The sequence below is a fragment of the Cetorhinus maximus genome, chromosome 21 (genome assembly GCF_964194155.1).
Source record: "Cetorhinus maximus chromosome 21, sCetMax3.hap1.1, whole genome shotgun sequence".
Lineage (NCBI taxonomy): Eukaryota > Metazoa > Chordata > Chondrichthyes > Lamniformes > Cetorhinidae > Cetorhinus > Cetorhinus maximus.
This window is the reverse complement of record NC_135899.1, coordinates 78,924,343-78,948,298: the sequence shown is the minus strand read 5'-3', so window position 1 is coordinate 78,948,298 and position 23,956 is coordinate 78,924,343. Positions and strand designations below refer to the sequence as shown.

Here is a 23,956-nt window from a genome sequence, read left to right as displayed (position 1 = left end):
ACTATGGTGTGCACTTAGAAGGCAGAGGTGTCCAAGCAGCTGGCTGCAGTGGAGGCCCTTCCTGGATCTTGAATTTATTTCTTAAAGTAGAAATGTCATTCATCAACCACCAGTTTAATAGCAGTTAGGGCAGAAGAGTGGCATGCAAGTCCAGTCAGGTTGCAAACTAGTATTTTGACTACAGAGAGTAACCAAAAGATTCCCGAGGAGTTTACCACCTAGGGTCAGTAATTTTATTTTCATTTTCGTTAAAGGCAATCTCCACTACTCATTTGTGTGCACTTAAGTGCAAGACTTAAAATAATTCACTGACAATGCACAGTAATAGCATTGGGTGGTAAATCTCGAGTAATGTATTTCAGTGACGCTATCGCAAAAAGAACGCTGGGAAATCGCAACATTTTAGAGTCAGTATTTTGTCTAGACAATGCTCTATAGCGGCCGCTCATAGTGACATCTCTCTCTTTCGTGCAACCATCTCTCAGTATTAATTTAAAATATATTCACTATAAACTTGCCAACTAACACTTCAATAACCCCTGGTGGTTTGTGTTATTTGCAGTTGGAGCTTCCTGAAAATTGTCAGTGAACACCTTTGATTTCTGATTTGATAATTTCTCAGAAATGACATTGTGGGGTTTAAATGTTGTCCTTTTCAGGCCTGACTTCAGGTTTTCTATCAAATACAAACATTTGGAACAGAAACCTCTTGCCTGACAAGTGGAATGATTCCAAACAAAAGGAGTTTGTGGCAGTTATTTTAGTCTTAGTGAGTGCGGGCCCATGAGCATTTGGCATTATTGTCTCATTCAAAGGGACAATAAAGATTGGCTGCTGTGAGAAAATGGGACTTCCATACTCATGCAGTTAGGGATGGGAAACATTATTTAGGCAGAGGAGAGGGAATCTGACGTCTGATCAGTGCTGCATCTGAGCTGGGGGTGCTTGTTGAGGGAAGGTCTTGTATCTAAATTTTGCTTTACATGACTGGAAAAATGCTTCATGACACTGTGTAGAATGGGATCACTTTGTATGGCATGGATACATGACCTGGGAATTTTTGATGTAACTGTGTGGAGAGGTTTTACTTGAATTTGACTATGTATTCCTTACATGAGTGTGCTTAACCTTGGCGCTGAGTGAGTACCAAAACAGGAAATTCATCACCTAAAAAGCATAAATATCTAGCAAAACATTTAATGAGAATAAAATGGTAGGACAGTAAAGATTTCCAGCAGTGCTAAATGGTTTCTTATGCTTCCAGAAACTCTACCGAAGGGAACTAAAGCCACCATTCAGACCAGCTGTGGCCAGGCCAGATGATACTTTTTATTTTGATCCTGAGTTTACAGAGCGAACACCGAAAGGTTTGTACTGAGTGCATGTGTGGGGAGATGTGTGACCTGATCAATTATGGCAATTAAACTCTGTTTCATCAAGTGTTGAGACAGTAATAAAAATTCCCAGCCAAATGCTTTTTCCAGCATAAAAACGTGAGTTGGCTAATTATAAGATCTGTTGGTTTTTAAACTTTAAATTGTTTGCTGTCTTACTTCCTCTCTGTTGTAGGTTGTTGGATACCATTCGGTAGGTCTTAATGAAGTCTTCGTGGTCTTTAGTAGGTTAACTGTAGGTATTTACTAACCACAAGAACTACGTACATGTATACAGTAAAGGGTTCAAGCTAGGAGCTGTCCCCATGCTTGCTTATGCACACGGCCTTGTCCAACACTAGACTGACCCTAGGTGTGGGTCATGTGATCTCATATCCTTGTGTAGGTGGTACTGTACTCAGTCCCACATTAACCCTATATGTGCCATTATTCTAGTTTACCCCATGTATTTACATCATTATGGTCAGTGGTAGGGAAACTATTGGAGAAATTTCTGAAGGAGAGTATCAATCTCCACTTGGAGAGGCAAGGTTTGATCAGGGATAGTCAGCATGGCTTTGTCAGAGGGAGGTCATGCCTAACAAATTTGATTGAATTTTTAGAGGAGGTGACCAGGTGTGTAGATGAGGGTAGTGTAGTTGATGTAGTTTATATGGATTTCAGCAAAGCCTTTGACAAGGTCCCACATGGGAGACTTATGAAGAAGGCAAAGGCACATGGGATATAGGATAATTTGATAAGGTAGATTCAAAATTGGCTTAGTTGTAGGAGGCAGAGGGTGATGATAAAAGGATGCTTTAGTGACTGGAAGCCAGTGTCCAGTGGCGTACCACAGGGATCTGTGCTGGGTCCCCTATTATTTGTCATTTATATAAACAACATAGATGACTATGTGGGGGCTAGGATTAGTAAGTTTGCAGATGACACAAAGATTGGCCGGGTGGTTAACAGTGAGGTTGAGTGTCTGGGGCTACAGGAAGATATAGACTGGATGGTCAAATGGGCAGATAAGTGGCAGAAGGAATTTAACCCTGAAAAGTGTGAGGTGATACACTTTGGAAGGAGTAATTTGACAAGGAAATATTCAATGAACGGCATGACACTAGGAAGTTCTGAGGAACAAAGGGATCTTGGCATGTGTGTCCATAGATCTCTGAAGGCGGAGGGGCATGTTCGTGGGGTAGTGAAAAAGGCATATGGGACATTTGCCTTTATCAATCGAGGCATAGATTACAAAAGTAGGGAGGTCATGTTGGAGTTGTATAGAACCTTAGTGAGGCCACAGCTGGAGTACTGTGTGCAGTTCTGGTCACCACATTATAGGAAGGATGTGATTGCACTGGAGGGGGTGCAGAGGAGATTCACCAGGATGTTGCCTGGGATGAAACATTTAAGTTATCAAGAGAAGTTGGATAGACTTGGGTTGTTTTCGTTGGAGCAGAGAAGACTCAGGAGCGACCTGATCGAGGTGTACAAGATTATGAGGGGCATGAACAGGGTGAATAGGGAGCAGCTGTTCCCCTTAGTTGAAGGGTCAGTCACAAGGGGGCATAAGTTCAAGGTGAGGGGCAGGAGGTTTAGGGGGGATGTGAGGAAAAACGTTTTTTACCCAGAGGGTGGTGACGGTCTGGAATGCACTGTCTGAGAGGGTGGTGGAGGCGGGTTGCCTCACATCCTTTAAGAAGTACCTGGATGACCACTTGGCACGTCATAACATTCAAGGCTATGGGCCTAGTGCTGTTAAACGGGATTAGGTAGGTCAGGTGTTTCTCACGTGTCGGTGCAGACTCGATGGGCCGAAGGACCTCTTCTGCACTGTGATTCTGTGATGATTATTATTATCCCATTTTCCCTTTTCAAGCCTCTGAGTTCATATGTTCAGGCAATCTGGAGGTCTTATAATCCTTCCATTTCTCGTTCGCACTACTGTTTGAGGAGTGGTAGTCTCTGTTGTCACAGGCAACTCCTTCATTTGGAGGTTGTTCTGGCTTCTGGGTACCTTTTTACCCTCTTTTGGCATTCCTTGGTATTGAACCGTTCTTTGTCGATACGGCAGTTGTGGTAATAGGTGGTCGTTGTTCCATCTGTGTCTTGCAAGATGGGTGACTGCTGTGCTCGTCTGCATGTTGTTTTTTCCTCTTCTTTCATCATGTGGGTTGTCGCGATGTCCTCTGTGACGGAAGATGGCCATTCCCGTTATGAGAATGTGTTTTTTTAGTAAGCTCACCTTTGCATTTGACTGTGTCCTGTTGGCAAAGTACAGCTGCTACTTGGTGCCAGCATCATCTGTGGCACTGTCATACTGACTGGGAGTTGCAGTGTTTGCTCTGTGGTCGTGGTGTTGACTTCATCAACAGTCATCGAAGCCAGAGGTCGAGGCTTTTCTGGTTGTTGGTTGCTCTTTTGTCTATCCTCCACTGGAGGTGTCATGGTAACCACCTGAGTGGTTCATTGGTCTGACCAATGAGGGATTTCCAGCACCTGTAACAAAAGTGGACAAATCTGCTCTGCAAAGAGAGAAGACAGTTCAGAGCTGAAGTCCCAGTCAGGGTACTCTTTCTTCTTTGAGCTGTTGGGAACTTGCAGTTCTGTATAATTTACGACAGCGGTTGTTTTGAAATCACTGCCGTTTTGATGAGATTCAGGGCTACACAGGCATCTTTTAGTGTTTCCAGCATCATGCCTTCGACCAGAAGTCTGATTCCTCTGGGCCCATAGAGTTGTTCAAAGCCAGAGGTCTCTCGGTCACGGCTCTTTGTCCAATAGGACCGTAACACTGGCTCCTGTGCCCAATTTAATGTTTGTGAGGTGGCCGTTAACCGAAATGTCCGCATTCCAAATGAAAATCCAGGACCTTTGATCTCATCCACATAGGATGGCTGTGTTCTCTTGGTGTACAGCCTCGACCTCATGAATCACCTTTGGGCCTTCTGTGCATTGAGATGTTTTGGCCTTGCACGGTTTGCTGAAGACTCCAATTCTGTTAGATTGGAAGCATTGGACTGCAATTACAGGATGTTGATCTTGCATGTGGTGGCGCTTTTCTCCACAGCGCTGACATGGTCGCTGTACTGGTTGGTTAAGATATTGCTTCCCATGGCCTGGAGTGTCCCTGTTTCTGTGCTGTTTAACTAACTGGGTTTCCTTTGTACCATAGTTTACATTCTCTTCTTAAAATGTACCTATGCTGCACATGGAGTTCAGACTGCCTAACAATCTGGATAGATTTCTTGAGGGTTAGATCTTCCTTTGTTTGCAGCATGTCTGAGAGTGCGTCATCTGCTACTCCTACAACTATTCTATTCCTGATAGGTTCAGATTTTAGGGCTGGGATTTTCTGCCCCCGTTCATGTCAGGCTCATGTGTTCGGTGGCGACGTTGAAAAATTTCAGGAGAAGGCACTAGTCGTGTTTCCTGACTATGTAAATCTAGGACGCGATTTCACAATGGCATGATTTACAACTACCTTTTAAAGGCGTGAACCTGGCGATCTCAACTCCGAGGGGAACTCGGAGGTGAGTGCACACAACTTTGTGCAGCGCTCACGATAATCCCAGTAGCTCTGCAGCTGTTGGGGGGGTGCACAACAGTGGCTTCTTTGTGGCTGGCTTGAGGTGCCGGGGCAAGAGCAACAGTGCAAAGGGGGAGAAGGCAACCTTGGGGCAAGGGCAACAGTGCCGGGGGCTGTAGGTCATGGCAGCATTGATGAAATTTGAGCACAAACACATGCGGGGGTAGAGGAAGAAAATGGCCAAGCTAATGGAAAAATGTCAAAGATGAGCACTCCACCACAGCTCAGAGGGCTTAGCTTGAGCTCAATTGACATGCTTAGAGTCAGCCTAGTCAAGCAATTGTGCCGACTCAAGCAGCACTAATTCCTCACATTTCCAATGATTGCTCCTGTCCTGTTAACTCCTCGCACGCAGCTTCAAACTTGAATGAGTGCTGTGGTGCAGCAGAATCATTGTGCAGCTGGGAAAGTCTGAGGATCCTGTTGGGAAAGGTGGCCATCGAACACTGATGGAGGAGTGCACTGCTAGTCCCTTGCATTATGTTTTGATTGAAACTGAACAGTCACCCTCATGGTACAAGTGAAGCGCAAAGCCATGGAGTCCAGGTTAGGAAAGTGTCTGCGCCTAAGATGAGAGTTCAGTATACAGTTGAGTGGCCAAAGCTATCGCCACTCAGTCATGTGGTGTGGACAAGTGCTGGGTGTGGGAAGGGTGAGCCATCATGCGCACCAAACAGTGGCCATCCATGTGGTGGCCTGGACTCTCCGGCATGTGTTAAGGGACCTTGAGAGGCAGCCGCAGACGATGATTTGACCAAGGCTGGTCTGTAGGAGATGGTTGTTGACCCTTGCGTCTCTCTCTTTGATACTGCAGTGAGCAGACCATTAGGAAGATGTAGTCTGGTGACCTTGTTGTCTGCCTCATTGCATAAACAGGAGAGAAGGAGAAGAATGCAACAAAGGCACCTGGCTCCCCAAAGGGAGGAGCAGAACCCTGAATACCAAGTGGCGACACGGCCTCCTCCGCAAGCAGAGGATGAACCCCACAGAGCTATCGTTCATAGGCACATCGCTAGACCCAGGATCTACAGATGGTGCATGGGCTACCTGCAAATGAGCTAGAACCAGTGTCGCTGACCCCTGCGCATGTCAAGGGAACTGGTCACACACATATGCCACCTTCAGCAGGATTTAGCACTGTGGGAACTCAGAAAGTATCTACTGCCAGTGGCAGTTAAAGTTACTGCCACACTCAATTTCTAAGGCAGAGGCTCCTTCCAGGGCTCCACTGGGGACCTTTTGTGGGATCTCGCAAGCCTCCACCCGCAAATGTATCCAAGAGGTCATGGAAGCCCTTTTTGCCAAAGGATGCATCTTTGTCAGGAATCAGACAAGCCTGGAAGCAAGAGCACTGGGATTTGCTCAGATTTCCAGATTCCCACAGGTGCAGAGTGCCATCGACTGCACCTATGTGGCTCTTAAATCCCCCTGGCAATAAGCAGTTCAGTATGTGAACTGCAAAGGCTTCCACTCTCTCAATGTTCAGTTGGTCTGCGACCATAACAAATGGATCATGCAGATGTGTTCAAGATGCCCCGAAAGCATCCATGATTCGTACATCCTCAGCAAGTCTCAGTCACTAACATCTTCCAGGGACCACACAAGATACAGGATTGGCTCCTCGGGGACAAGGGCTACCCACAAAAGGACGTGCTGATGATGCCCATGCGGCAGCCTCAGACTCTTGAAGAGAGAACGTCCAATGAGACTCATGCTGCAACCTGAAATTTGGTTGAGCACACTTTTGGCATCTTGAAAATGTGGTTCCGGTGTCTGGTGGCACCTGGAGGTTGTCACGCATCACTGTGGCTTGCTGCATGCTGCAGAACCTGGTGATGCAAAGGTGGGAGGACCTGGATGATGAGAAGATGCAAGAGCTGCATGTCTACTCCGATGAGGAGGAAGTCAAAGGGGCTGAGGGTGTTGATGTCCTGGAAGGCAAGGGTGCAGGCGATGAGGTCATTGCACTGGCCTGATGAGGCAGGCATATTTGTGAGGCCCTCATTGCTACGAGATTCCAGGAGGATGATGACTATATGCAGTGAGGACACTCATGAGATCTTCACATTGCATCTGGGAACTTCTGATGTCAGTCTGACTGGGCAATGCACATATGCTCTGTGAAGAGGCTCATATCATTGAGACACTGCTGAGAATCAGTGGCCACATGGACTTTAAGACAACTTGATCCTTTGGCAGGCTTTATCACCCATTCCCTTCAGCACCCGCACCTTCACCTGTCAGGAATGGTGTCAAGATGGGGGGGCAGCCCTGCCTCAAAGCTGCTGAGAGCACATAGAGAACATCATGGAACCCAGTTAAAAACAAAATACTGCAGATGCTGGAAATCTGAAATAAGAACAGAAAATGCTGGAAAAACTCAGCAGGTCTGACAGCATCTGTGGAGAGAGAAACAGAGTTAATATTTTGAGTCCGAACGACTCTTCTGAGCTCAGAAGAAGTCATATGGACTCGAAATGTTAACTTTGTTTCTCATTCCACAGATGTTGTCAGTCCTGCTGGGTTTTCCCCCCATTTTTTTGCTTTTATCACGGAACCCAGTGATGCTTGGGTACAAGATTCTTGCAGCAAACACAAGCCACATAGAGGTGCGCGCTTCACTAATCTGTATAGTGAAGCTGGACAATCACTGCTGAAAAGGTTACACTCTGCATGGGGAAAAGGCCCTGGACAGCGACAGTAGCCTTCATTTTCTGCAGTAAACAAGGTTTCATATCTGATTGACACGAACACTGCTCAGCATTACAAGGGGCCATAGACAATGAGATATCCTTGGGAGTGTATTTACAATGGTTAAGTACAAATGATTAACACCCATGCCCACATTGTGCAACTAAAACTTCTTGACCTTTCTAACCCTGCCACTACGTTTTGGTGTTCCCCCGACATCCGAGGTGGAGGTGGCCTGCTGACTGCTATGTCCTGTTGTCCGTGATAACTTTGGTGGGTGTCCTCTGGAGGGCTGAGACCTGGAGGGCCCCGGCCTACGTTCGGGGTCTTCTTGTGTGGCAGTGGCACCCTCCTCGGCCTGCGGAGCTGGAGCCGCTGGCGTCACAGGAAGAGAGGATTCGGATCGGCTGGACACGCCCGGAGTTACCTGGGTGGATGGCACAAGGGTATGCACCTGCTGATCCTCCTCCCTATGGGTGCCCGAGGGCTCCTGGTTGACTCCTTGAGAGGAAGGGGCAGCTGGAGTGAGCTTGAGATGTCCCGCACCCCTCTCGCATTGTCACTGATGGATGCCTGCAAGTGCCTCAGCGATGGAGTGCAGCTCCTTCAGCAGTGCAGGACCGATGTCCATGGCGGCCACCATCCTACCAGCGTTGACCTTGGTGTGTTAGCATATTGGGCCTATCACCTCAGACTGAAGGTGGATGGACTCCTCCATTGTGCTTTGCAAACTCAGGAGTGCAGCAGACATTCCTTCCTGATGTTCCTGAACTTGCCTATGCAGCTCCAGCAACTGAGGTATGGCCGAGTCCAGGGGCTTCTCATCTGACTCTGACTCAGCAGATTTCTGTCCTCCAGCAGTCCTTTGAGTGCCGGAAACCTGGGAAGTTCCTGCCTCCAACAGCTGTGGATCAGACAGTGAAATGTACTCACCAGATCCTGAGGCTACTTTAGAACTAGGTCCCGCCATGGCGTGTGTCTCTGCGCTGGTGGCGTGTGTCTCTGTGCTGGTGGCGTGTGTCTCTGCGCTGGTGGCGTGTGTCTCTGTGCTGGTGGCGTGTATGGGTGAGTGCTGTGATGGATCTTCAATTAGGGTCTCATCAGATTCTTCTTCCGATGTGTGTTCGGGGCTTGAGTTGAGGACCCCCTTGGCCGCTTCCCAGATGTGCCGGTGAAAGCATGGCGAATTAATTAGTGCATGATGGGGGACTGCGGAACAGGGGAACTGACTCACACATGGCTGTCTGATGGATGTTGCACTGCTTGATCCTCACTTGGTTGAGTGCCGCCGACCTCACCGTCAGCACAGGAATGGTCCAGATCGTCGCTAGGCAGCTGGATTGCTCTATTTTCAAAGTCTGTGAGGACCTTGATGTCCGGCATTCCTCCACCAGTCTGCGACCTCTCCCTTTTGTTGTGTGCCAACTTGTCCTGCATGAATACAGATGGAGAGAGTGTAAGCAGGACGCCTGCCAGTCCAGATGAGAAGGATGCCTGGCATGTGTGGGTGCAGAATGGTACCATGGACAGGATGAGGACACAATCCGCAGGGCAGATGAAGGTGTGAGAGAGAGAGTGAATGATGATGTCCCTTGAACTGGCAGCGAGTGAGATCCCTGTGAATGTGTGATGGGTTTGTGAGTGTATGAATTGAGAGTGATGAGAAGAGTGACTTACCCTGGCAGAATCGAGGAGATCATTCATCCTCTTTCGGCACTGGGTGGCTGTCCACTTCTGTAGGGCATTGGCGTTGACCACCACTGCCACCGCCTCCCATGTTGAATTGGGAACCTTGCATACTGGTCTTTGCCCAGAGCAGTTGTAGAGGACTTCGGTGGGCCTCCACTGCGTCCAGTCGGTGCATGAGGGAGGTGTTGCTATATTTAGGGGTAGCATGTTTCCTCCCTTTGACAGCCATGACTTTCCAGCTGCTTTTGATCCCTTAGAGAGTGCTAGCTCTGTGCACCCTTTAAATATGGCGCCCAGATTACTAAAGGCCTGAGGTCACGGTAAGGCGGGCAAATGAGAGGCCTGCCAGCGATCTAGCGTGAAACCTGTGCCTCTGCATTTCTTAAACAAAGTGCTGCATGATACGACGGAAAAAGCTGCCATTGATGTTGGCTGGTCAAACACCGCTTTCCCCGTCTGTTATTAGATTTTGCCAATTTCTGGGATGATTCCACCCTAGGTCTCTACATTTGTAGCCTCCAGCCGTCCTGTACAGATCATTAATGAATGAGTTGACAGGTTCTCCTGGCTCCTGGACGTGCCTATTAAATTTAGCCCTTTCAAGGGTTTTGTTACTTCTTAGGTTAAAATAAACATCAACTGATTTTAGTTATTCTTCAAATTTAGCATATTATTATTGATTTCCTGCCTAGCAATAATGTCATCCGCTATCGGTCCTACCAAATATAGCTATATGTTAACTTGTTCAGCTTCTGTCCTTTTATCCAGACCTGAAGTAATCATGTATCTAAGGAATCTCTTTCTCCAGAGTCTTCAATTACTGGGCATTGGATAAATCCAAATTGATCTGGAAGAGTGGATTTCTGATCCATGGTTAAAATTTTTAAAGTGTAGGTTCAGCTTTAAGAAGTTGCTGAAATTCAGGCGGTGCTGCCGTTCATTTGAAGACAAAGGGTTTACCTGCGCTTTCTTGTTTTGGTGGACTCCTACTGCAATAGTGCTCACGCTCAGCCTTGAAAAAATTTTAAACAGTAGCTGCTTGAATCGACTAGCTGCAGACTTTTCTGTTTCAGCTCTGTCACGAAAGCATTGAATCCTGGCCTTTACTATTCTTTAAAGCTGATTATTTAGTTGCGATTCTTCTGAATTAATTAATTATTTTTTCTTCTCGGAGCGAGCTCAGTGTTCAGGCGCCTAGTCAGGAGTCTGGTTTGTCTGACAGAGTTTTTGAAAAGCAATTTCCGCCCACTGAATTATTTAAAAGTTTCTCAGGACTTGCTTTATCCTGGAGTTTAAAAGCTTTAGTTCACCCCTGCTAGTTCTGCTGACTCTTCACTCTGGGAATTGAAGCTGGACTTCCAAGAGATCCCACGGAGTCCTCTGTTACAGTGAGGAATTTTGAATTTCTACCTTCAGCTTCCAAGCATTTCTTTGGAGCTTTTCCCTGGTGATTTTTCTCTGTGCCTCACTTCTCGAACTTTTCTTCAAGTCAGAATGCTTCTTCAAATTTTCCTTTAGTCTTGCAGGATTTTTGTTTTTCAAGCTAGGAGCTGCCTCCATGCTTGCTGTGCACACGACTCTGTCCAACACCAGACTGACCACTAGGTGTGGGTCATGTGCTCTCTTACATCACTGTATGGGTGGTACTGTACTCAGTCCCATGTTAACCCTGTATGTGCCAGACCCATATACTATACTCTCCTATTGCTTTCTGACATCCTAGAGGCAGTGTAAGGGTGAGGGTGACTTTCCCTTAAAGAGATGTGGCCTCTGCTCAATGCCTTCCCAAACATGCACAGATAAAAACAGGAGCTTGTAATGGGAGGACATGTTAAGGCCTGAAATTTTTCTCCCAGATTGGAGTGCAGATTCGGGACAATTCCCAGCTCTGCAAATCTGACCCGGGAGAAAGTGCCCCAGGAAATCAGATTTTCAGTCCGATGGCTGGCGACTCTGGAAACAATGCTGAGGTGGGCTGGGTGGAAGACTTGTCTCAGTGCACTGGCACTATGAGGAAGTTTTTAAATAAAAAAACAGTAAAACGGCACTCATGTCTCACACCCCATCACCCACCCACACACCCCCCATGCTCCATCCATGCCAATCCATTCCACCTTATGCCTCCCCATCCACCCCCAATGGCCCTTCATACCCTCCATGCCAACCCATGCCCCCCACCCCACCACCCTTTGCACCTTACACCTTCCATGCCAACTCACCCAAGATCCACCATGGGCAAGCCTCAGGACCCATGCTGAGATTAAATGAAATAAAGTTCAAGAGTCTATTGCAGACTTTATTTTCAAAAAAACACCCTCCTTCATAAAAACCCATTCGCTGCACGTACATTCTTTCAACCACATAATCCCTTTTAAAAACAAACATTTCATTCAAGTGCTTAATCCCTTATAAAAGCAAACCTCAGAATTCAAATATTTAACATAATTAAATATCCCAAGGCGCTTCAGAGGAGCATTATAAAACAAAATTTGACAATGAGCTACATAAAGTGATATTAGTGCAGATGGACAAAAGCTTGGTCAACGAGGTGGGTTTTTAAGGAGTGCCTTTAAAGAAGGATAGAGAGGTTGGTTGGAGGAAAAGGTTAAGGGAGAGTATTCCAGGGCTTTAAGGCTCAAGTAGCTAAAAGCAGACCATAAATGGAGCAATTAAAATTGGGGGTGCTCAAGTGGGCAGAATTAGATGAGGGCAGATACCCCAAAGGGTTGTGAGGCTGGAGGAAATTACAGTGATTGGAAGGGGTGCAGCTATGGAAAGAATTGAAAACCAGAATGAGAACTTTAAAGTCAAAGCATTGCTTAACCGGGTGCCAATGTAGGTCAACGAAAGCAGGGATGATGGGTGAACTGAACTTAATGTGATTAAGGACGCTGATCGTAGTTTTGGTTGACTTCAAGTTTACCAAGCACAGAATGTGGGAGGCCAGCAGGAGTGCATTGGAGTAATTGAGTCTAGAGTTAACAAAGGCATGGATAAGGGCTTCAGCAGCAGATGAGTTGAGGTGGGGCGGAGTTGGGTGATGTTAGAGGCAATAATAGACATCCCAGTGATGGTGTGGATATGTGGCCAGGAGACTGTTTTAGATTCAAATGTGGCACTAAGGTTGCAAGCAGTCTGTTTGGGGCCCAGATTGTTGCCAGGAAGAGGGATGGTGTCAGTAGTTAGGGGGTAGAGTTTGTCGCGGGGACCAAAGACATTGGCATTAACGGACTGTTCAAATGAAGAGGATGTCACTTTGGGCCACATTCTTTCTAGACTCACCCTGTGTTTACTCGGACTTTCAACAGGAGAAAGTAGGAACCCTGGCTGCTTTGTTCTTTATCGCTCTCTGCCACAGGTACAGGGATGCTAATTGTAGTGTTCTAATTGCAGCTTTGGTAACTAACTCCACACATTCTGACAATCTAACCTGGAGCAAAACTTTTAGCTCAGCGAGTGGGCGCGTGTCTGACCAGCTTGAGCATAAAATGATGTGCGTTGACGTTGGGCGAGCGTCCCGCCATCAACGTGCAGTCGCGCGATATTTCGTTCGGTGGGTGCGCTGCCGACTCCAGCACGTGCCCGCCGACAATTAAAAGGTCTGTTAAGGCCATAACAAGGTAATTAAATTTAATTTTTCACTGCCCATCCAACCTTACGGTTGGCAGGCAGGCGAAAAGGCCAAGCGGCCTTTGCACTTCTTAGGATACCTCATCCACGGGCGGGATGAGTTTTCTAAAGCAAGTAAAAATAAAATTTAAAAATTAAAAATTAATTAATAACATGTCCCTGCTCATGTGACAGAGTCACATGAGGGGACATGTTTTATTACATTATTTGTTTTTTTTTAATATAATTCTTCATCTCCCTGAGGCAGCTCTGTGCCTTGGAGATTATGAAGCACGCCTTCGTGCTCGCCCCGTTCGCACCGCGCCCCCCCCGCAGCCTGCACAGCTTGCTGTTCACGTTTTACAATGGGCGGTCCTTAATTGGTCCACCAGCGTGAAATCACCTTTCAGCCCCAATCACGGGCGGCTTCCTGGCCACTCCTACCCACTCCCACTGCCTGACAAGGTCAAGATTCTTCCCCTGGGATCTTCAGCTATATCTTTTCATCCTACACTAGGTGCTGTCACTAGGCCATCAGAAGGGGTTGTGATATAAGATTCACTTTAAAAAAAAAGTTCTCTAATTCAACTCTAGGTTCCTTTTTAAAGTGGCCATGTTGCTCATTCTTCCACGCAAGCATTATTTGTTCTTTGTTAATTTCAAACTTTTTTTTTGGGCCCCAGATTCTCCTGGTGTTCCTCCAAGTGCCAGCGCTCACAAGTTATTCCGAGGGTTCAGTTTTGTGGCAACAGGACTTGAAGAGGAGGAATTGAAGGCTGAGCATTCCAAATTGGTCATTCATCCTGTCTTGCAGGTAAGTCCATCACAAGTGCTTGTTCCTTTCCTGTAATCCCTGCCTGGATTGGGCAACCTTGCCTTGAGCATACATTTATACTGTTTATTGCTTGCAATAAAGCTTTTACTTCAATGTGAAAAGAAAAAAAAACATTGAAAGCACATAGCAGGTCTCCACCTTCTGCAGGGCAAAACGATAGGTTGAAGTTTAGGGGGAGATCCTTTTTCAGAATGCTAAAACATTAACCTGTCTATCCTCTTTCCAGGGACAGAAAATATTTCTAATATTTTCTGTCTTTATTTCTCAGTCAAAAGTGGCTGTTTTTGTATTTCTATTAAATATCAGAGATAGTCAGCTGCTACTGAATGCACCAATTGACTTTACTGTTGTAACCAATGCTGTGGAAATAAATCCAGCAAAACATACAAAAATCATTTTTGGAATTGCCTTCCATGTCTGTGGTGTTTAGATTATCTGTATTTGTTTTATTATTGGGAAACCCAGGTGAAGGGCTACGGGCCATAGTACAATACACTGCCAAGGTTGGAAAGAGTAGAAGAAAGGATGAGGTATCTCAGGAAGAAGCGATTAGGTGACACCAACCTTGGGCATTGAAAGCCTGTGAGTTATAGGAGGAGCAGAAGACTAAGGGAGGTAAGGAGTTCCACTGTTTTAGAAAAGAATGAGTTAGAGGAAGAAACAATGATGAAACTTGATTTTAGCAGTTAAACTTAGTGACACTGATTTTCAATTAATTCTACCAGAATCCTTCAACATATGGTAAACATGTTGCTGTGGAATCATCACAAATTTTAGTCAGTAAAATCTACCTTAATGGGTTCCACCTAAGGAATGGATTCAACCTGCAAACCAGTGATCTTGTACCATGCAGCCATCTAGCGTAAACCTGGCAAGTGTGAGTTTACCACTGGCATTAGGTGGTAACTTGGGGACACAAGTGTGCAATATCAGTGAGTTTTTAAAAATGTTTCCAGTCCAGTGGCATTACCAACATTGCTGGAAGCACTAATATGATTTGTTTAGAACACAGCTAACTGTAGAATCCAGTATATACATCATACAGGTATTTAAATCGCTCCAGTATGTCGATAAAAGCTCTTAGGAATACCCTACAATCTGGAGGATATATAATCCACCTGCATAGTACAATTTACAGTAAACAGTTGCGGTTTCGTAAGGTACATGGATGATAAGGGCAATAAAACAGACTGCAGGTTGAAGCTTTCAATTTGGCCTTTATTGGATATTTTACTTGTATCTGCAACAAAAATCGTTATCACGAATGTACATGGGGAATTCTGGGTTCTTATTACATGAACAGTGGACTTGAGGCATGGTTTCCAAATAAAATCTAAAATGATACTATCGCATTGGGAGAGACAATGGTGAGTCATGTGATTCAGGATGCTCAGTGACAAAGAACTATTACATCATCAATGAGGGACGTGATTCACTTTTTGTAGGGTTGGGGTTGGGCTGTGAACTTGAACAGGTGTAATACAAGCGTTGGACAACTATGCAAACGCACAACCTACACCAAAGCCAGCCTCTTTGAAATGTTGTACTGAAAAGATTTCCTGCTGAAAATGCTTTAAGGGTCTTAAACTCTTAAGCTTAATTTAAACTAATTTGTGTGTGTGACATTTCTGAGAGGTTTGATAATGAAACATATAAATGTTTTTCTTGTAATAAGTTTGTTTTGGTGGAAGTTTGTAAGTTGTAATTCTCCATCTGGATTCTCTGTAGCCTATATATGTATCTCACGTTGCCCATATCTGATCCTGCATCATGTCATGCATCATTGCTAACTTACATTGGCTCTTGGTTCCCCACATAGCCTTACATTTAAAATGCTCATCCTTGTGTAAAAATCTCATCATAGCCTCCCTCTTTCCAAAATTTTTTACCTCATTCTCCAGCCCTATGGTCCCTTTCCCTCTGAGCTCTCTGACTCTGACTTCTAAAGCTTCTCCCCTCTCTGCTCCATAATTGTGGCCTTCAGCTACCAAGACTCCAATCTCTGGAATTCTCCCACTGCACCGCTCCACCTATCCACCTCTCTCTCCTCCTTTAAGATCCTCCTTTAAAACACACCTCTTTAACCAAGCCATATGCCACCCGCATCTAATCTTTCCTTTGGTTCTGCATCTGTTTTCCTTGCTATTCTATAAGTACCTTGGCACATTTATATATATTAAAAGTGTTTTATATATGAGAGTTGTTAGTTTAACTGGTGCATAATGTCACAAAACAGTGAAGTACTTAATATTGAAAGGATTTGTCATCTTTTACAGCAACTGCATGGGAACAATATGAATTTTACTGATGGTTATGAGCTAAAGGAAGATATTGGTGTAGGCTCATACTCTGTCTGTAAACGCTGCGTTCACAAAACTACAAATATGGAGTATGCTGTCAAGGTAAGACAGATTCATAAACACATGTTTTCTTACTGTTGGTATGCACATGAGATAATGATGAAGTAGACACATCCTTCACCATTGCTCCCATCACTTTTGAAATGATAAATTTGAGTAAAACATTTTCCATTTTTAAAACATAATCTTTATTTCTATCTTCATGGAGCATTCTCTAATGGGGAGGACTGGCAAATGACTTGTTTCACCCCTTCTACCAATGCCGTTCTAATCCCTTTGTTTTGGTCAGCTAGCTGCCTGCTATTAAAAAATGCATCATTTTTTAGTTGCTGGGCCAAGCCACAGTGAACTCCACACCTGTAGAAAAGATAACTCCGACTTCTTTTCTGCACTGCAAACCCCACTCCCAGGTTTCCTCCACCCTCCAACAATAAGTGCAAGGAGCTCAGGACTTTTTGTCACTAAGGTCGAGATCATCCAATCAGTTGATTCTCCTGGGACCGTTCCTTCCACCAGCCCACCAAGCCAGACTTGCTGTAAAGCTCCCCTCTGTCCTACCTTGAACTGGCATCTTTTTCTAGTTTCTCTCCTATCTCCCTCTCTCCGAGATCATTTTGTTCATTAGACCCACCTTCTGCTCCCTTGACCCTATTCCCACTAAACTGCTGACCACCCAACTTCCCCTCCTGGTGCCCATGTTAATGGTTCTTTCTCATAAGGTATTGTCCCTTTCTCCTTTAGATTGGCCATCATCACCCCCTCTTCAAAAAAACCAACCCTTGCCCTACTGCCCTTACAAACTACCGCCCCATCTCAAATCTCTCTTTCCTCTCCTAAGCCCTTGAATATGTTGCCGCCTTCCAAATTCATTTTCCAGAACTCCATGTTTGAATCCCTCCAATCAGATTTCCACCCCTGCCACAGTACCAAAATGGCTCTTCAAAGTCACAAATGAAATCCTATGTTACTGTGGTGTAGATAAATTAACCCTCCTCATTCTTCTCAACCTGTCTGCATCCTCTGACGTGGTTGACCGCACCATCCTCCTCCAGCTCCTTCCCACTTTCTTCCAGCTTGTTGGGATTATTCTCACTTGGTTCCATTCTTATCTATCTAACCATAGCCAGTGTATCATTTGCAATGGCTTCTTTTCCTGCTCCTACACTGCTACCTCTGGTATCCCCCTTGGCACCCTCCTATTTCCCATCTACATGCTGCACCTTTTTAAAAAATAATTATTCTTTCATGGGATGCGGGTGTCACTAACAAGTGTTTTCCATCCTTATTTAGAGTCCACCCCTTGAGAAAATGGTGGTGAGCCACTGTCTTGAACCACTTCAGTTCTCTTTGACTTTTCTGTAGCCGTTTGGTACAACTGAGCAGCTTGCTAGGCCATTTCAAAGGGCAGTTAAGAGTCAATCATGTTGTTGTTGGTCTGGAGTCACATGTAGCCCAGACCAGGTAAGGATAGCAGATTTCCTTCCTTAAAGGACATTTGTGAACCAGATGGGCTTTTACAGTAATTGTTGATAGTTGTCATGGTCACCATTACTGAGACTAGCTTTCAATTCAAAATGTATTAATTCATTGCATTTATTAATTAATTAAATTTAAGTTCCACCAGTTGCCATGGTGGATTTGAACCCATCTCCTCAGATGGGCATCTGATGTTACTGCTACACCCCTGACCTCAGTGACATCATCTGAAAATATATTGGTGTCTGCATGTATGCTGATGACACTTAGCTTTATCTTGCCAGCTTTACTCTTGACTTCTCCACTGTTGCTAGGTTGGTTATCAGACTGCTTATCCGACATCCAGCACTGGATGCGTAGAGATTTCTTCAAATTAAATATTGGGAGCTCTGAAGCAATTGTTTTCGACCTTCACCCCAAACTCAGTTCCCTAGCTACCAGTCCATCTCTCTCCCTGACAATTGTCCGAGTGTAAACTACACTGTTTGTTACCTTGGTGCCGTGTTTGACCCCGAGATAAGTTCGCACCATCTTTCAGACCACCCTTTTTTTCCAATTCTGTAGCATCGGTCGACTTTGCTCCTGCCTTTCGTGCATTTGCTATCTCTAGACTTGACTATTCCAATGCACTGCTGGCTGGCCTCTCACATTCTATCCTCCATAAACTTCAAATGATGTCATTCAACGTTCTGCTGCCCATGTTCTAACTCACACCAAGTCCCTTTCACCCATCATCCCTGTGCTTCTGACTTACATTGGCTCTCAGTCAAGCAACGCCTTGATTTTAAAATTCTCTTTCCTTGTTTTCTAACCCCTCCCAGGGCCCTGCCCCTCCTTATCTCTGTAATCTCCTCTAGCCCACAACCCTCTGAGATATCTGTGCTCATCTATTTCTGGCCTCTTGAGCCTCCCCAATTTTAATTGTCCTGCCACTGGGGACCATGCTTTCAGTTACCCAGGGCTTAAACTCTGGAATTCTCTCCCTATACTTCTCGACCTCTTTTAAGACGCTCCTTACAACCTACCTCTTTGATCGATCTGACCTAATATCTCTTTATGTGACAAGGTGTCATTTGTTGTTTTATATTGCTCCTGTAAAATGCCTTGGGGCATTTTATTATGTTAAAGGCACTATGTAAATATAAGTTTCTGTTGCTTTTGTGCGTGTGCAGGAGAACTGCTGAAGTTTAAAACTGTACAACATACCAATACAGAACACCAGTAAGCTTCCCACTGCTTGTCCAAGGTGTGTAATGTGTATGGTGGTCCTGGCTGATCAAGCCACTGGAAACTCTTTCGAGTTATCAACAGTCACAGATTGCAACTCTTTCGAGTACAATCACAGTTCTTGGTTTCCGGGAGTGGGACATGAACCCACAACCCTCTGATTCAAAGGCGAGGGTGCTACGAACTGAGCCACAGCTGACATCTCCTCAAGCCACTGGAAACTCTTTCGAGTTATCAACAGTCACAGATTGCAACTCTTTCGAGTACAATCACAGTTCTTGGTTTCCGGGAGTGGGACATGAACCCACAACCCTCTGATTCAAAGGCGAGGGTGCTATGAACTGAGCCACAGCTGACACCTCCTCAAGCCACTGGAAACTCTTTCGAGTTATCAACAGTCACAGATTGCAACTCTTTCGAGTACAATCACAGTTCTTGGTTTCCGGGAGTGGGACATGAACCCACAACCCTCTGATTCAAAGGCGAGGGTGCTATGAACTGAGCCACAGCTGACATCTCCTCAAGCCACTGGAAACTCTTTCGAGTTATCAACAGTCACAGATTGCAACTCTTTCGAGTACAATCACAGTTCTTGGTTTCTGGGAGTGGGACATGAACCCACAACCCTCTGATTCAAAGGCGAGGGTGCTATGAACTGAGCCACAGCTGACACCTCCTCAAGCCACTGGAAGCAGTACCTAAGGTCTCTCCAGGTTTATTGGGGGCTGAGTGGGAAGACTTCCACCTCCAGTAATAGACTGATTTCCAATAATGACCCAGGCAGGCTGACCAATTAGCAGCAGTATCTTGGATAGTTTTATTTTTCTTGGTTCAGATTACTGAGTCATTCACAGAGGTTGACCTGGTGCCAAGTTTCCATTACTAGACATGTTATCAAAGAAAGGTCAGTATAACTTTAAAAGATGTTGTTTCCACACATTCCTGTAGTAATGTCTCAATATCAACCAAGCGCCATTGTGTTGCTATATTGGAGTAGCAGGGCATGTTTTGTTTTCTTTGCTGTTAACTGCCAAACTTGTAATTTTGTACTATGCTAGGTTATGCTGGGTAATATGCTCACAGTTCCTTTGGGAGGTCATAGGTTAAATGCAATCCATGCTCCCTAACTGTGGCATGACTTGAATAATAATAAAATGGAGGTTCATTTTGTTGTCCCCACACATTGTTCCTATAAGGTAATTACACTGTGGCCTAATTTCCACTTAATTTAGACTCATCTTGTATCAGCAACTATTATGAAGTCTTTATGTTTCCTTTTTCCAGATTATTGAAAGGAGCAAGAGAGATCCCTCAGAGGAAGTTGAAATCCTGTTGCGTTATGGGCAGCACCCAAACATCATTACGCTGAAAGATGTGAGTGCCAGGGTAACCTGTTGAATGGGTGAGAGGCACTATCAGCAACAAAAAAAAGTGCCTAATAGAATATAACTCATAAATTGTGAAAATGTCAAGTATTCAGAGCATTTTCCTCATTAATGCCTGCAATTGTGACACTGCAATGTTAGATTTCAGTAATAAATGAAAGGCAACTTGCATGCCCCCATAGCTCATTGAACAAACGCATTTCATGGTATGAAACTGAGCTGGGCAAGCTAGGTACAGTACAATGTTCTGCTGAGTTAGAAATTCAGCTGGGTAGCAATGTGTGTTAAAATTGGCCAGGCATCCTGGGTTGGAGAGAAGAAAAATCATTCTAAAATTTATCCAGCAGCTCTTGCTAGAAAGTGCATCAATGTCAACCGTAGGCACAGTTGAGATCCTGCCCACTACACTCAAATTGCTGATACTCAGTGTCAAGGAGCATGTGAACTGTGCCTATTTGGATAAAGTTATGCAGGTGATTGGACCCTCAAACCTAATGAGCATTATCAGGTGAGGAAGTGGCAGGAATGGAGAGAGACCAACATTTTTTCACCCAGATTAGATTGCACAAAGGCATGAATTCCTGATATTTTATTTCTGCCTTATGTTTTATTTTAATTAATTCCCAGGATGGAGGCATCACAGGAATTTTTGTCCATTCCTATTTCTTAAATGGTTTAAGTGGCTTGCAATGCCACTTCAGAGGGAAGTTAAGAGCCAAAATTTAAGGCTGGTGTGGAAGTGGAGTCAAATATAAACTAGAATGGCAGATTTCTTCCACTAATGAACTGAATCAGTTGAGTTTTTACAACAGTCTGACAATTTTGAGATTACTTTTACTGATACCAGCCTTATATTTCCAATTTGAAAAAAAAAAATTTAAATTCTGAAACTGCCATGGTGGTATTTGAACTCACATTCACTGGGTTATTAGTCTAGGCCCCTTTATTACTAGTCTCGTAATATAACCACTGCACTTGCCCATCAATCAGAACAAATTTAAGTGGTTAATGTAAAAACACCATTTTAAGGACGGCTCATTCCCATACCTAAATATAGACAAATTAATTTGTTAATTCCTATACTGATTTGAATAAACTACTATATAATTAATAAATATTTGCGTTTTAAAGAACAGTGTTTCATAGCTAAAGTATTTGGCAAAGTATTTGTTCAATCCTGAATAACTCTGTTTTCATCAGATATAATTGAGTTGTTGCTATGCTTTTAAAATGGTTCACTATTGTGTGCTTCATGATTGCAGACAAATGAGTCCATTTCTGTTCCCATCTTTTGGAACCAAAGCGATTTTCCAGCCATGAGCATGGCAATAACCTGGTTTATAATACTGTGTCAGTGGCCAGGAACGTGCAAGAGTATCCAATACAGATCTTCTAGTGAACTAGTTTCAGTCTGCCTTTTAGCCATGAATGACGTGAACATGAAAGAGAGAAACTAATCAAACCAAAAATAAATCAACAGCTAAAGAACTGAAGATGTTACAGGGCAATTATTGGATTCTCTGACCAGTCTTTTGTTTTGTCACGGTGATATGTATCTAGGTCTACAACGATAGTAAATATATCTACCTGGTGACAGAGCTAATGAGAGGCGGTGAACTACTGGATAAAATATTACAGCAGAAGGGTTTCTCTGAGAGGGAGGCGAGTGCTCTTCTTCACACGATTGCCAAGACAGTTGAATACCTGCATTCTCAAGGGGTAAGTGATCCCTGTACCCAATTATGGGGAGGATTTTCCCCCTTGTCGGGCGGGCTGTGCAATGTCCTGCCGCCTGCCATCGGGCCCCGACAGTGATTTCACGCTGGCTGGCCAATTAATGGCCAGCCAGCGTGAATCGTGCGCTAAAGCGCTCTGCGCTGCCTGGGTGGAGAGCGGAAGAGGATGAGTGCATGCGCGCGGGTGCACTCAGTGAAAGCTTTCTGAAGGCACAGAGCTGCCTCAGGGAGCTGAAGATTTCTAACATTAAAAACCAAGATTTTAAAATTAAGGTAAACATGTCGCCTCATGTGACTCTGTCACATGAGCAGGGACATGTTAAAAATGAGATTTAAATTTATTTATTTTATTGTTAATTAACATCGGAAACCTCATCCCGCCCATGGATGAGGTTTCCTTAAAAATGTAAAGGCCACTTGGCCTATTCGCCTGCTGCCAAAAATAAGGTTGGATGAGCAGTGAAAAATTCACTTTAATTAATTTATTAATGGGTTTAACAACCCTCTTAATTGTTGGCGGGCCCCCACCCACCGAAATATCGCACCAATGTGTAATGACATTGGAACTCGTGTGTGCTGGGCGCGCAACCGCACGCCAAGCTGAAAATCTAGCCCTTTGTCTTGCAGCACAGCTTTTCATCAATATTGGCTATTCCCTAATGGAATTTGTATTTTATAACATCCAATCACCTGTATCCTGTATGATTTTTGTGTGCCATGCTCTGCTTTACAATGCAGCACTTTACATTTTGTATTGCCTGATATTTTACACTCTGTTAAGAGTTGATAAAATATTTTAAGTGGATAGAGTGGGAAGTTAAACTTTTATACAGTTAATGCAAATATTGGGAGCAAAATGTGTAATTTTAGCACAAAAGAATGTTCCTCTAGCCTAGCTCTCTAGATCTCCTGTGTTTATTGGTGTTATTCTGATGGCAGTAGCCCTTAACCCATTCCCTAACACACATCTATCTGGCCCTATAAAGCCCTTCTGCAGTTTTTTTCCATTACCCCTTCTTCTATTCTGTTCCACAATTCTTCCTTAAGAAAATTGGTTTACATTTCTTATTTTCTTTTGTTCCCCTGACCCTCGCTTAACTTCAAGCTGTGTCCCCAAGTCCTCAAGTTCCATGTTTAATAGTATAATTTTCTTCATGCCAAATTTCCCAAAAGTATGAAAATCTTAAAACCTCACACAAGTACTCTCTCCTCGATCTCTTTTCCAGTAATAGTCTTTGAATATATTACTTCCCTCAACTTGAGCATCTAAGTCCAGAAGTCAGTGTATTGCTCTCTTCTGATCTTTTCTGCTATATGAGGACCGAATCTGAACACAGAACTCCCAATGCAGCCTCAACTTGACTTCATCACCTCAGATTTAAAAGTCAAATATGGGTTTTGACTCCCTAGCATTACGTAACATGGGTAGAAATTTCTTCCTGGCGTTTAAACTATATTTAAGATCCTGGATAATTTATATTTTACATAGTCTTACCATAACAAAAAGGCAAATTACATTAAAAAACAGAGCTCAGGTTGCTCCTGTGCTCCCTACTTTGCAGATTTGTTCTGGAACTCCATGCATATCAAAGTCTTAGAGTTGACCATCCATTTTGAAAATAGGGATTGGTTGCCAAATGGAAACAAAGTGCCTCCTTACAGAAAGGCGGGAGGAATGACTCACAACTCTTTAGTGGAGTTGGTGGCTTGTAACTCTCCCCCAACCTGTCACCTAAAAATGGTACAGGCAAGTTGGTGGTTCAAATAAGGGGGGATATTTTGTACTTTAGATAAGGCAGTTTGATTTGTCCATTGTTTTAAATAGTCATTGAGGACTAACTTGTTTGAGTAAATTACAGCATTGTGCTTTCATCTCTGGGACCTGGTTTTGGATCCACCTGGTTTTTGGAATTCACCAAGGCTCCTTCGACAGCACCTTTCAAACCCACAACCACTACCATCTAGAAGGAGAAGGGCAGCAGA

General features: G+C 44.3%; 1 protein-coding gene across 6 annotated transcripts in view; it reads left to right on the top strand.

Annotated features, from left to right (window-relative positions):
- The window catches only part of LOC144696034 (ribosomal protein S6 kinase alpha-1-like), a 248,604-nt gene that overhangs the window by 208,478 nt on the left and 16,170 nt on the right, over positions 1–23,956 (top strand). For all 6 annotated transcript variants that reach the window (XM_078567218.1, XM_078567217.1, XM_078567222.1 and 3 more), the window contains 5 exons: positions 1,265–1,367; positions 13,638–13,768; positions 16,066–16,191; positions 20,137–20,226; positions 21,798–21,956. In XM_078567218.1, the coding sequence (XP_078423344.1) occupies positions 1,265–1,367; positions 13,638–13,768; positions 16,066–16,191; positions 20,137–20,226; positions 21,798–21,956 (609 nt within the window). The remainder of the gene's footprint in view (positions 1–1,264; positions 1,368–13,637; positions 13,769–16,065; positions 16,192–20,136; positions 20,227–21,797; positions 21,957–23,956) is intronic.